General features: G+C 44.5%; 1 protein-coding gene across 1 annotated transcript in view; it reads right to left on the bottom strand.

Moving 5' to 3' along the window:
- Tnfrsf21 (TNF receptor superfamily member 21) overlaps positions 1-14,787 on the bottom strand; it is a 71,920-nt gene that overhangs the window by 44,774 nt on the left and 12,359 nt on the right. Inside the window, exons 2-3 of the mRNA XM_034521679.2 lie at positions 5,043-5,691; positions 3,056-3,550 (exon numbers count right to left, since the gene is read on the bottom strand). Coding sequence (XP_034377570.1) covers positions 3,056-3,550; positions 5,043-5,691 — 1,144 coding nt within the window. The remainder of the gene's footprint in view (positions 1-3,055; positions 3,551-5,042; positions 5,692-14,787) is intronic.

Below are 14,787 nucleotides of genomic sequence, written 5' to 3'. Positions count from 1 at the left end.
CACATCAAATAAAAGAAAAAAAAACAACCCAAATGTTCTTTCTGTCAAGAGTTGAACTGGATATGTTAGTTGTTTGTTTCTTGAGGGTATTTTAGTGGAGTTGTTGTTGTTGTTGTTGTTTCTTTGTCAACTTGACACAAGCTAGAGTCACTTACCAAGAGGGAACCTCACTTAAGAAAAAAATGTCTTCATTGAATTGGCCCATAGAAAAGTCTGTGAGGCATTCTTGATTAACTGATTAACTGATAGGGGAGGGCCCAGGCCTTTGTGGATGGTGTTACCTCTGAGCAGGCTGTACCAAAAAAAATCAAGCAGGAGAGCCTTAGGGAGCGAGCCAGTAAGCAGTGTTCCTCCATGCATGAGTTCCTGCCTCCAGGTTCCTACTTGAGTTCATGCCCTAACTTCCCTCCATGATGAACTACGACATGGAAGTGTAAGCCAAATGAGCCCCACCTCCGGGTTTCTTTTGCTTATTATAACAACAGAAAGCAAACTTGGAAACCAGGCCAACAAAAAGAGCAACATGTACAACAAAGTATTGTTCCAACTTTCAGTTTACTGGGGTTGGAAACTGCAAACTATTTTACAAAGAGAATATCTTTATTGTTAGGAAATATACTAATTTATTGAAGAATAAAAGCCCATGCAATAATTTGGGACATTTGTCTATTGAGAAATTGCGTATATAAATGTGGCATGTATTGTACACATCACTAAATATAAAGCGTTATTATGTAATACATACTCTATTGTGTAAACAGTATATGGCTTCAGAAGCAAAGAATAGATGACAGCAAGTCTTAAGGGGGACGTGTTTAATTCTAGCATTGGGGAGTCAGGATAAGGAATTCAATGGCAGCTTTGGCTACATGGTGAATTTGAGGGCAGCCTGGGCTACTTGAGACACTATCTCAGAACAACCACAGCAACAATAAGAATTAAGACCAACCCGACACCAGGAATATAAGTGTTCTTTGCCCTCTCCTCACAGCTTCTCCTAAGTTAGAATTGTGCATCCATGGGAAGCTTTGAAAAAGTTTTTATTAGAAAGGCAGAAGGTTGCTGGCCAGGCTTTTCCAGCCACCAGGTTTCCAGACGATTCCAGAGGGTTTGCACAGACTCTCAGACAGAGAGTCCAACCAGAAACCCAAGGGCCGCAGGCATCCTGGGACAGCTATGAAGACAGCCCAACACACTCAGAGGTGACAACTTGAGGCTGCAATGTCAGAAAGTTGGACAGCCCTGGGAGTCTGTACCAGGCAGAGTGCTGCCCCAGCATCCCACTGAGAAGTCTCTTCCAAGTCATTAAGGGAGGCAAAATAAGTTGGGTTTTAACATTCCTCTCCAACTTCCTGTAAAGTTTTCATTATACAAAACCTGTACTACCTGTGAGGTACTAACAGTAAGAGGTGAAAGAGGACAAAATCCTATCACACTGGGACCATTCTTCATGCCGTCATCTTTCCTTCCAACCCCTGAAGGTTTAAGAGTCGGGACAATTGTGAACTATGTAGTTCTGTCTGTTCCTTTTACCCAATATAAACGACTCTTTGGGCTGGGTGAAGACACTCCATTATACGTGTACACTTCAGCAGCTGCTCAGCTATTTCCCTGGAATTTGTTTGCAATGTACGTGACTTACAAGGCTAAGTTAATAGCTATAAGGATAGCAGGCTTGTCGTTTCATACTTCTAATCTCAACACTAAAGAGGCTGACACCGGAGAATCACAAGTTCAAGACCTGCCTGGCTGCAAAGGAAGATCCCATCTTCTCTCCCAACAAAAGCACATTTATGTTCACTGCGCTTACTTAAAAAAAAAAAAAAAATACTTCTGTTTATACCTCAGTGACAGAGTCCCAAAATAGAATTACTATACCAAAAAGGATAAGCACTTTTATAACCAGTTTGTCGGAAGGTGAGCACACACCTTTATCTGTAAATGGGAAAGGAAACATCTGAATGGGATTTCCAGAGCCTGCTTTCACTCAGGAAAGGAAGTTACTACCACAGCGGGGTACAAAATTGCTGCCTTCGTGCGAGACAGAGCGTAGAGACAAATAAGTACTGTAAACTATTTTTGCCCTTAAAAGAGAAAAGACCAAAACATTCCCGCCTCTATCAACACATAGAGGCTACTAAGTGAGAGACACGGCCTCAGATGAAGACAAACCTCTTATGCTGTGAGTATCCACCACCTAACAGATATTTCTGTTCCATGGATTGAGTGAGATCCTAAACATTTTGGAAGGAGATGTGTGTGCGTGTGTGTGTGTGTGTGTGTGTGTGTGTGTGTGTAAAGAATATGAAGACACACAGCCAAAAGTAAGGTTCACATCTAAACACTGCAGCCCAGCTAACTTATAGAAATTTAGTTTTGAACTCCCTTTATTTTTTTTCTCAACCCTGTGACAGAAAAGAGAAAGTGTGGGCTGGCAAGACTGCTCTGTGTGCTAAAAGCTTTTTGCTACACAAGCCTGAGTTTGATCCCTGAAGCCCACAGCCAGAGAAGAGAACTGACTCCCGAAAGTTGTCCTCTGACCTCCACATGATAGCATGTTCGAGCATGCATGCATGCATACATGCACACACTCACATGCACCCCATAACCCCCACACAAATAGTATGCGTTTGGAATTTTCTTTTTAAACAGAAAGAAGGAAGGGCTGCAGTAGGAAGAGATGTGAAGTCTGGCGCCATGAATCCTGAACAATTAGTCTCTTGTGTGAGTGAAACGTCTCTGAATTAGATTTGTTCATTTGCTAGAGAACACAGCTGGAATATAGAAGCCCCTCACAGTGACTTGCAGGTCTCTTTCTGTGATTCTGCAACATTTCCCAGTTCCAATAGTGCAAGGGAGGGAAACGGAAAGAGGTGATTCTCTCTGAATGCACTATTTGTAATAGACGGTCAGAATCATGTTCTAGAACTCACTAGATCAAGAAAAGCACTTTATGAGGAAAGGGGACTCCATACCCTACAGATTTCCCACCCCTTTAGAAAGCATAAGTGAGGCAGAGCACTTGACGTGCATGGAGGAACCAGAAGAAGCTCACCGTGGCCATTGCGGTAGTAGATCCATTTCTCCCGGTTCTGGGTTGGAGTCAAGGACTTCTTCAGTCCTGCCTTTTCCACTATGGCACTGGGATCCTGCCGGGGCCCCTTTTTGAGAGTCCTGGAGCTCTTTCGGATACTACACACCACTATCAGCACCAGGACCAGCAGGAGGAAGAGCACGATCATCCAAGGCAAATGCTCGTTGATGTCGAAGTGCTTGTGTGGGTTCTGTCTGGGATGGCCCCTCTTGGGGGCCTTGATGGCTGTGCTGGACTTCTCACCGGTGGCCTCCATGGATGACGGCAGCAGCTTCAGAATGTGTCTGTGGTGAGGGCCTTGCTGGTGGGTAACTTGTGGTGGGCTTGGCAGGGTCCTGTTCGTGCCTTCCTTCCCACTTGCTGAGCTTGTATTGTCAGGTACTATCCCTTCCTCGATGCCACTTGGTACCTTAGTTCTAACAGAGGCAGTAGAGTTGGAATTTGTTGAGTTCATGCCTAGAAAAAAAGAGTAAGGAGGGGGAAGAGCTTTTCCATATTTGGGCATCTACACATTCTCTCCTGTCCCTTGTCATCTCCAAGTGAGGGCAAATAATCAAAAAAGAGATGACTGTTGGAACATAGATCAAATATTATTTTGCACATTTTCCTAAAGGTCCAAACAGCATCTTTATGTAAAAGATAAAAATATGAATAAACTCTGTTTCTGTGCCCAGAACATAGGAGTCTTTGGGGAAACCAATATTTGAGCTCTCCTAGACTCTTCTAGACAGCTTCTCTTTGATTTCAAGTTTTACGTGGATAAATGTCTACCTGCCACTCGTCAACCCTTTATTGATCTGATTGTGCAGAGAACTCATTTCAATTAAATTCCTTTCCTCGTTCTCCTCTTCCCTCACCTTTCCTGACTCAATGATGAAACGGAACCCATGACTAAGATAAAGAAAAGAGCTCAGGCTCAAAGCCAACCCTGTGCAACAGGTCAGTAAACAGAGTAAGGCTGGACTCTCCTAGGAGCCATCTCCAAGATCACACAGGGTTAGGGCTGGCTTTGTGAACTTCTTTCGGTGACAATGCCACAATCAGTCCTCAGGAAAGGGTGTGAGGGATGGAATCTGAGACAGAACCTGGCTTGTGTCAGCCACCAGAGCTACTCATACCTGTCTCTTCATTTCAAAATGGCGGGCACGAGAAAGCGTTCCCTGGAGTTGAAGGCCAGACACTGTCACACACAACAGTATACTAGTAGGCACAATTTAAGTTGGCTATATCTCATGGGAACTAAATGAGATGAAAGAGGATCTGGCAAATTTTGAACTTCTGCCTGAGTGTTGACTGGCATATGGTAGGCAAACGGGGATAAAGGCCATAAACTCAAACTGAAAAAAAAAAAAAAACATTAAGTCATTTTTTTTTCAGATGTGAAGGCTGGTCATCTTTACTCAGATTTAAACTTCTACCTTTTTTTGTCCTATCTTGGTGTCAACACTCCCCCTTCCTTCCAGATGTAATGACAGACTCTTCCTTGCTGTCTCTCCTTCTGGCTCCATCTACCCACGATTAGCTCCATTTTGCATAATATTTTTTACTCTGAAAGGAACCCCTTAAACATCTAAAATCACTCAATTCACTCATTCGGGCCCAGCACTGAATGGGTTAAGTGATTTACACAAGGTCACACACTGTCCTTATTTCTTGCAGTTCTTATCTGCCAGTTTGCTGTAACCTAGTTTCTAGATATCTGCTGTCTCCTAATAGAAACCTTCGGAGTTGCAATATTTCTATTAAGTCCAAAGAAGCCAAATTTAATTAGCCACAAAAAAAAAAAAAAAAAAAAAAAAAAAAAAAAAAAAAAAAAAAAAAATGAAGGCTCCCTCCTCCAAGGGATGATTTTTGGATTTAGCAAAGTGGAGAGAACATCTTTGGTTAGAAGCCCGCTCTACTGGGCTCAAAGCCTTCCTCAAGCAAGTAATTTGTGAGGTGGAGTTACCTTGGGGCTCATCGGTGGAGGAAGGGACATCGTAGGAGCCCATGTGCTCAGGGTGAGAAAAGATAGCTGTGGCAGGAGAAGGTGGGGTTGTGCTGGAGAACAGGTGCACGCCACAGATATTGTCTGTCTCTTTGGTCCCCTGCTTGACCAACACCAGGTTCTGACCCAGACAGTCTGTGTGGACTTTACACTTCATCACACTGGAAGGCACGTCAGAGAAGGTACCCCGAGCACACTGCTTACACCGTACATCTTCATTCTCTGTCCCTTTCTTCCGCACACCCCAGCCCACGGGGCACACTGTATGGGGAACGCAGGTACCATTAGATTGATACATTCCGGGTGGGCAGATGCACTCTCGGTCAGTCAAGGCAGCACAAGGTAATCTCTCAATCATCGGCCACGGACATGGCTGACTACAGTCATGGCATCTCTCTATGCCATTCTCATGCCTGGTAAAGGTCCCCACAGGGCAGCTGCTGCAGACTCGCAGGCTCGTGTTGGTACAGTGCTCGGAGACATACGTTCCTGCCGGACACTTGTCACAGGTTAGCACCTGGCCAGTGGTACGGTCAACATGGCGGTACGTGCCAGTGAGACTGAGAGTCTTTTGTTCTGGTTGAGCTGTGACGGTGCTGAGGAATCCAAGCTGAAAGAAATAAGAGAGCTGTCAGATAGGAGCGGAGGAAGACAGAACATCAGCAACGACAACATGCTCATCACCACTGTTCAGGATCCGGTGGGTACCACTTCAGCTCTACATCAGAAACAGGGAGGCGTGTGCCAAGGTTGTCACTTCCATAGCACCTGCACGTTGATGATAAACTGTTGTTTTCTTTTGTTTCAACAAACAGGCAGACTTTTGGCATTCCTGCTATGTGCACTAAACAATAGAGCTGACGATGGTTTTAGATTCAAACCCAGTTTGTCCAGTCTCTGAAGGCCACAGCCGATATCATACCCCCGCAGACACCCGCTGAGGAATCTACGTATTGAGCTGGGTCCAGCAAGAATAACTTAGTAGTCATGCTCTAAAATAAAAACTTCACCCAGCAGGTCAGAGTTACACCAACTTCCAGAATAAAAACTTGGAAGACCTGTTGGGCGTGATGGTGCACGCCTTTAATTCCAGCACTTGGGAGGCAGGGGCAACCGGAGTTTGGAGCTAATCTGGTCTACAGAGAGTTCTAGTACAGCCAGAGCTACACAGGGACACCCTGTCTCGACACACGCACACACACACACACACACACACACACACACACACAAAAAAAAAGAAAAAAAAAAAAAACCTGGGGGATCCCAAGTCCTGAGACAGAGGAGCAGAGAAAGAGAAGCAGGAAGCCAAGACTAGAGAGACTGCTTCCCTGGGGCCACAGAAATGGAGAGGCCATGACAATCTTTTCCATCTTCAGTGAGATGGAGACATTTGTATAAAAATCATGGCTGTCCCAAGCTACCAGCTACAGAACAAATTCCTTCTAGATTTACAGCTGTACTGGTAACTGAAAGAACAAAGCAAAAAAACCGTTTGCCAGGTGATCAAGGGTTTGTCTTCTTGGCATCTTGAAACTTGACCCGGAGTCTATTCTTTCCCAACCCTATGGTTACGGGAGGCCAGGGTACTTCCTTGTCTCTCACCCGATCCTGAGTTTTCCTCCTTTTAGAGCTTACGATATACTTAGTTTTTCTTCAGTCTAAGCCTGAAAGTGGGGGCGGAGGCGGTCAGGGGTGAACAGTGGTTGGCTTTCTTGATGAGAAACTTAACTTTATATTAGAAGTTGAGACGGAAAAGAGCCTGCTAGTTGGTGATAAGTTCTGTGTCTTCCCTCTCAGGGTTTGGCTAAGCCCTTCCTTTTCCTGCTCCTTCTAATTGCACAACGAGCCCAGACACCCTCTACTGAGCTCAGCAGATGCCCTGGGTGGAGGAAACCATCTGTCCAGTGGAGCCTGAGCACAAGATTAATGTCATGCCCCACCCCCATTGTAGACTCAGGAGTGTGCACCCTGGGGAGATACACAAAGCTCCAGGAAACAAGCCTGGACACCAGCCTCCCCCACCCAGGGCTTCTGATCCATGGAGCCACCCTGAGTGTGCCTGTGGTTGACTACACCCACCAGGCTAGGCAAGGATTCAGTTTTTTCCTTCTAAGACCTTCTAAGACCGAGACGGTAGGTTCTTTCCTGATGTCTGACATGTCAGGGGTCACTTAGCTGTGTACAAACCCCACCCAGCAACCCCACCCAGCAACCCCACCCAGCAACCCCACATCCTCTACATTCTATCCCGTGCTTGCTCTATTTGAACTTCTTAATTTCTTGGGGGTAAAAAGGGGTTACCAGATTATTTTGAAGATATTTTATTTTGAGCCAAAGCCCTTATTTTATAACCCAGGCTGGCCTCAAACTTGTGGAAATCCTGACTCAGACTCCCCAGTTGCTGGGATTACAGGTATGAGCCACAGAGGTGGGCTAATCTGTTTTGCTTTTTTTTTTTTTTTTTCCCTTCAGTTTATTTGGTTGATACAGAGTCTCAGTATACAGCCCAGGCTGGTGTCAAAGTTGCAATCTTACTGCCTCAGAATCTCAAGAGCTGGGATTATAGGTATGCACAACCATGCCTGGGTAATTTGTCAGTTCTTAAGGGACTATAATATTGACCTATAAAATTACTTAATCTATCTCCTACAAACAGAATAAAGGAGAGTGTGAATTTACTGTGTTTAGTGAAGAGGATGGAGGAAGAAACCTGTGGGTCAGAAGCAAGCACTGAAGTGGACAAAGATCACAGGGCTGCCTCTTGGCCACAGAGCAATGGGAGACAGGCTCTAAGCCCTCATTTCTCTTTCAAACAGAGCAGCTCTGCTTTGCAAAGCCTGCTCAGAGGGTAGGTCTGTTGAAAGCAGAGCTTATTACTCAAGCAAGGACTACTGGGGCCTCTAAAGTCTCTTCCAATTCCAGAGCCAATTGATAATCCCAATGTGCTATTTGAAGAAGAAGAAGAAGAAGAAGAAGAAGAAGAAGAAGAAGAAGAAGAAGAAGAAGAAGAGGAGGAGGAGGAGGAGGAGGAGGAGGAGGAAGAGGAGGAGGAGGAGGAGGAGGAGGAAAAGCTCTATCTAAACTAGAGTTTACCCAGATGTGGAAGGACTTGCGTGTAATCCCAGTACTAGGGAGACTCAGAGGAGAGGACCACAGGATCCAGACCAGTCTGGGCTACATAAAGAGACTTTGTCTCAAAACAAAACAAAATCTCCTTGTGATGGCACATGTTTGTAAATACACTTGAGAGGCTGGGAGGGGGGGGGGATCAGGAGTTCAAGGCTATCCTTGGCTACATGTCAAGTTTGAGACTCGCTTGAGCTACCTGAGAACATGCCTCTAAATAAGTAAATAAATAGTGCACACGTGTGTGCACACACACACAAATACACGTGTGTGCACAAGTATGTGCGCACCCCACACACTAGCTTTTCCCTCTAACCCTGTGGCTATGGGCAGAAATGGATCAAGTGAAAGACCATATTTAAAGATGGCCCCTACACAATATAAATTGATTATAGCTAAGGCTAACACTGGAGGGAAAAACAAACAGTGGAATGGGGAGACAAGGTCATTGATCGGTGAGAGATAGTGACAGCAAGAAAGTGAGGCTGGGTCCTTCCAATTAAAACCCTTGAGCCCCCATGTGTATAGACATGGCTAAGACAGGTCAGGGAAGTCTATCACAGTTTCAGGCCTTTGAATATAGTGCTAAAATTGCCTGGGAAGAGTAGGGCGGTGGCTCAGTAGTTAAAGTGTTTATCACATAACTGGAAAACAGTTCAGATTCTTACAACTCATGTATATAGCAAGTGGGTACAGCAGTCTACCTGTAATTTCAGCACAGAAGTCAGGGGATCCCTAGAAGAAATGGGCAAGAGAGACTACCCGCCCGTATCAGTGAGCTCTGGGTTTGGCTTAAGCACTTTTGCTGAATAGGGAGGAAGAGCAATTAAGAATGACTCTCAATGTCAACCTCGGGCCTCCATGTGCACATGGACCCACACATGAGTGCCCAGACACCTGCAAACACACACACACACACACACACACACACACACACACACAAATGGAAAAAGAAAAAAATAATACTGTCTGAGATGATTTTGAAAATACCTTCTTCATATACCTTGTCTCATCTCTAAGATCATTGTGAGTCTACAACAGGGTGAAGAACTCATTCTGTTTGGCTGTGGGTTTTCTTGCCCTTAAGCAATCTGTGTGTTTCTGGCATCCAACTAACTTTTGAGCTGCTAACACTAAACCAGGATCCCTCTGGCTCTCAAATTCTTTGATCCTGAGCCACATTTGACACAGTCCGATCCCACTATCAGGGTCACTCGCTCCGTCACTACCTAATGTGGCATTTTTAATTAGCTCAATATTAACATTTCATCCCCCCAAATAAACATTCTTGTAGTAATCCTACCAGTTTGGAACTACAGATTCTCAACTTCCCCGTTCTCTTCTTTGAGTTGATTTTATGTATGCAAAGGGGAAAAAAAGCCCAACCATGTTGCTCTGTGTTTTCTTTTTTACTACTTCTTTTATGACGTCACCACGATCTGTCTGTTTTAACATACAAACTCTCATGAGTTTTTCAACAGAATGAGTCCATTTTAAAGAGCTGGACTCACCTGTTAAAGGCTAGGCTCACAAACAATAGAATCGGTATGCCTTACTTTAGAGGGTCTTCCCACCAAGGCTTCGTTGACTGCTTTCTTGTGTATAGGTCAGTGTGCACTTTTCTATTGTGCATAACTGCTGCTTCTCTCCCAGATCCCTCTCCTAGCTTCTCTTCTCTCCACCTCAATCCAAGTAGCAGACACAACCACCCTGGTCCCAGTCTTTTGGAATCCAAAATGCAATCGATAATCTGAAGCTACTCCAATCCTCTCACCCCTAGCAATACAAAACATATACACAAACATACATACAAAAAACAACATGTATGTATACCTATAGGCACTTCTGGGTGGATCAAGCAGAAAAAGTCAGAAAAAGAATTGGACAAAGATTCTGAAAAGAGGAGCCGCATCCTTACCCAACCTGTCTGAAAGTCAACAGGAGCCTGGTTTGCTCACTTAGGAAATGAACAGGTTGAATTCAGCAGCAGTATTCAATCAACTCTGATCTCCTGTGTGTTGTGATTTTGCCAAGTCCTGCCATCCTTATGTAGCCTTCAAAACTCTTTCTAAACAGCCAGATGCCGAGCAGATGAGCAAGAGGCCCATCACATTTCCTGTTTCTGTCCATACTATCAGCGTCTAATTACATAGTGTCTCATAATGTTGGTTGGCAGCCCCGTAAGTGTATACACTTATCTTCCCTTGATGCTCACAAGCAGCTCAAGGCCAGGGACTGCCACACAGACTACATTTCCTCACTTGCTCAACTACCTAATGAAGACTAGGAAAATAATAAGCAAACCATCCTTCAAGCCAGGGGCCAGCGAAGGAATGCCAACATACCGGCCGGTCTTATAAACAAGCTTCCTAGAATCCAGACACTGATGTAGCTAGCGCTCACGACTGCTTTCATGCTGCTGTGGTAAAGCTGCAAAACTACGACAGAGACCGTTCTGCCCCAAAACCTCAGTAGCCTATTGTTATCCTTTGGCCCTTTACAGACGAAGTCTGCCAACTCCCAGCATGGGCATCTAAAGAAATACAAACAATACAGAGACCAGAAGCTCAAAGAAACCCCCAGGCCTTTCTTATGAGTTTCTTTATGAGCAGACAGAATGTTCTCTCTCTCTCTCTCTCTCTCTCTCTCTCTCTCTCTCTCTCTCTCTCTCTCCTCTCTCTTTCTACACCCACTCTAACTCACACGTTCAATCTGGTCTCTTCACACTCAGCTTAAAACTCTCACTTAAGTCAAAATCATCCGGAGAGACAAGACTTCCTCCTGGATGCCATCCCTACCTTCCATCCCCAACTGAAAAGCACTCCTCTGTCTCTTCTTTTCCCTATATGGCTGTCTTCATTTTCTACTTACATATGTATACTCTGTGTGTCTTCCCTGGACTCGATAATGCAGGACAGCGTGTAGACTCAGTACCCATTGACTGGACCACACACCCTCTTTTCCCTTCGTAAAGAGAAGGGATGAGTTGATGAGACCCGCTGATATTATCTAAATCCTCAAGGACCAGCTCATGGACTACCTGACAAGGACTTGTTGACTAAAAGGATGAATTTGCAGACCACGGATAATTAGAATTAGTAAGTTAAACCGTAGTGTTGAAGGAGGTTGCTGGGAGTGAGAAACACCAAAACCTCCACAATGGTGCCACGATAGTAACTGAAAATCTAAATTAAGGAACCCTGGTTCCCTTCAGCATGAAAGCAAAGCATTTGTTCACCTTCAAAGACCCTAAAGATGTTACTTTCTCTTCCTAAAAGATTTATTTATTTATTTATTTATTTATTTATTTAATGTATATGAGTGCACTGTCACTGTCTTCAGACACACCAGAAGAGGGCATCAGATTCTATTACAGATGTTTGTGAGCCACTGTGTGGATGCTGGGAATTGAACTCAGGACCTCTAGAAGAGTAGTCGGTGCTCTTAACCTCTGAGCCACCTCTCCAGCCCCCATTACTCTCTCTCTCTCTCTCTTAACAGAACTTCAATTGGCTTCTAAGTATTAATTTCTTCATGATACTCAAAATAAGAAATTGATATATTAAAGGGTTCACATTTCCCCCTCTCATTTAAAAGAAAGAAAAAAGGAGAAAGTTACACTTTGTGCTTAAGATGATAAGCAGTATAAGAAGCTTAGATTCTCTGTATTTAAATTGCAGTTAATATGAAAATTCCATTTATCCAAGAACTCTGCCAACAACAACGGATAGACGTGGTAACTACCGGCATGCTGTCTCAAATTACACATCGGTTTAAAAAAAAATGAAAACCATTACAAGTGTTTATTGAATGAATTAGAAGCTTAAACGGGAGAAACGGAGATGAAGTGGGAAGCAATACTTGGCTCACATGACTGGCTGTGAGGGCTTCCAGGGTCTCACTGTGCATCCAGGTGGCCTGCAGCACACCTATGATGTGTCATCTGTATTTTATAGCACAGATGGGCCTGACTGAAGACAAGAAGCACCCGGATGTGTGAATACACGTCAGAAGGTGGACATCTAGTTGTTGTTCAGCAATTCCGTCTCCATGACCTCATCCTTCAGAAAAACAAGAGATCCCTTGGTAGCTTAAAGGTTACCACAGATCTGTGCCACTGCCGTTGTTGTTTGTATGTGTGTGTGGTGTATGCGCATGTGTACACAGGTGCACGTGCCCATGAGGAGGCTGGAGGAGGATGCAGAGTGTCCTACTCCATCGCTCTCCGCTTCATTGCCTTGAGACAGGGCTCTCTCACTGAACTTGGAGCTTGCCATTTCAACAAGACTGGCAGCCAGCAAGCTCCAGGAAGCCTTCTTGTCTCCAGCTTCCACAGTGTTGGGGTCACAGGTGCTAACAAGGCCACATCCAGGTTTTTACATGAGTGCCTAGGATTCAAACTCAGGTCTCTTCACACTTGCAAGCTAGCATCTTAGCCACTGAGCCATCCATCATCCCTGTGCCTGGCTTGCATCACTTTCATTTCTTATCAAGTTCTAATAACATTTCACTGTGAAATAAGCAAACTCAAGGCAGAGGTGGATCTGCTTTTCCTTAGTAAGAAGCAAGAAAATTGCTCTGAAGTTTGATATAGAATTTTTTCAAACATATATTTACTGTAGAATTGTAGGATTATCAAGTTTGCCTGTAAGGATAACTATTAAATATGATAGTTGATGACAAAGGTTAACAACCATGGAGAGAGCTGATCAGCCCTCAGAATTGTTGGCCATTTTATCTGGGGCATCATTTTTTAATTTGTAATATAAACACACTGGATGGCTAGAATTTTCCAGATTCAAAGCTGGGGAGGAGGTGGGATGCATAAAAACAAACGGCTCAAGGATAAAGGTTCCACAAACCACAGACAGAATATTTCCAGTTGCGTTATATAAACTTGGTTGGCTCTCTCATTTCTTTTACTGCCTTCTCTGATAGGAAGGAAGGAAGGAAGGAAAAAAGAATGAAGAAAGGAAGGAAAAAGGGAAGAAAGGATGGAAGGGAGAGAGGAAAGAAGAAAGGAAGGGAGAGAGGGATGGAGGGATGAGAGGAATGGGAGGGAGGGATGGAGGAAGGGAAGGATGGGAGGGTTGGGAGGGATGGGAGGGCAGTCTCCTATTGTCAACACAAAAGAAGCAGGGACTGTTTTTAAAGCTGGTGACTGTAGAGAATGCCAGAGCCAGAATGTGCTGACTGTAGAAACAGAAGGAAGCAAGCTCTGGGGACACTGGAGAGGAAAAAAACAGGGAAGATTTCACCTAGAAGCTGTTTTCTCAAGAACCCGCAATGCAGGAGAGAAAGTGTGTACAGCAATCAGTCACTGGACCACAGCACCGGCTCCCTCCACCACAGTAGCTATTTCTTTGTCCTCTGCTTACTGAGAAACGCCGATAGGATGGCCAAGGAGTAATAATTGAAGTAGTATCACATAGAAAACAGTAGAAGATGGAAGGACGTGATTTCATGCTGACTGGGCATGTCCCGAAGAGCATACAAACACAGGCCAATGCTTCGAAGGCTTCAAAGTATAAGGAAAACCCATTTAAGCCTAGAATGTACCACATAGGCCCTGCTCTACCAGGTACCTGCTGGGCATGATACTGTGACAGTAAGGAACACAGATGTGGTCTCTTCCCATGGCTCCCATCACAAAGTAGGAGCGTTCAAAGCCAGTGTGATTAGGGTCTTCTTTGTGGTGATGAGATGACAGGGGATAGAGGCTCTGGGAGGGTACCACCAAGATGGAGACCAGTGGTCAGAAAACACAAGGTTTTTACGGACAGCTTGCTATTTTCAGTTCCACCTCAACCTCTGGGATGAGGAGAGGGGTTGAAGGTTAAGTTAGTCACCAATGGCTAATGATATAGTCAGTTATGCCTACGACATGATGCCTCCATAAAACCCTGAAAGGACAAAGTTCAAAGAGCTCACCACTAAATGAATGGGTGCAAAGACCTGGAGGGTGGTGTGTCCAGAGCAGACACAGCAGCTCCACGGTGCTTCCTATACGGCTGCCCTAAGCATGCCTTCCTCTGCATACTTTATTGTCCATCTCCTTTATATAGAAGAGAGTCATATTCACAAAGTGTTTCTCTGAGATATGTGAGGCCATGCTTACAAGTTAACTGAACCCCACAGAGCCCCGGGGAACTCTGACTTGTAGTCAGACAGCAGAAAGCACAGGTGACTAGCAACCTGAATTTTGCTATTGATATCTGAAGTCAGAAGTCAGTCTTGTGGAATCTAGCCTTCCAACCTGTAGCTATCTCCAATCAAATAGGGTCAGGAATGCATTGAGGATACCCTTCGAGTGTCAGCTGATGAATCTGGTTTCTGGGCTGAGAGCAGGCAAATTACCTTTCTTCCCTCCTTCTAGCCTGGGAATGGCCCAACTTCCGAGCCTCTACCTTCTCACTTAATAAATGACCACAGCAATAATAACTGCCATTCTAAGCTGTTTTGATAATTAATGGGTTACACAGAAAGAGCATGGAGAACATGTCTGACACGATAATTGCTGAAAAAAATATTAATTTAGGAAATTATCACCCCACCAATTTATTATTTTACCATTCTTTCA

This window comes from Arvicanthis niloticus, chromosome 17, assembly GCF_011762505.2.
Source record: "Arvicanthis niloticus isolate mArvNil1 chromosome 17, mArvNil1.pat.X, whole genome shotgun sequence".
Taxonomy (NCBI): Eukaryota; Metazoa; Chordata; class Mammalia; order Rodentia; family Muridae; genus Arvicanthis; species Arvicanthis niloticus.
The sequence above is the reverse complement of the archived record's forward strand: the minus strand, read 5'-3'. Positions and strand labels throughout refer to the sequence as shown.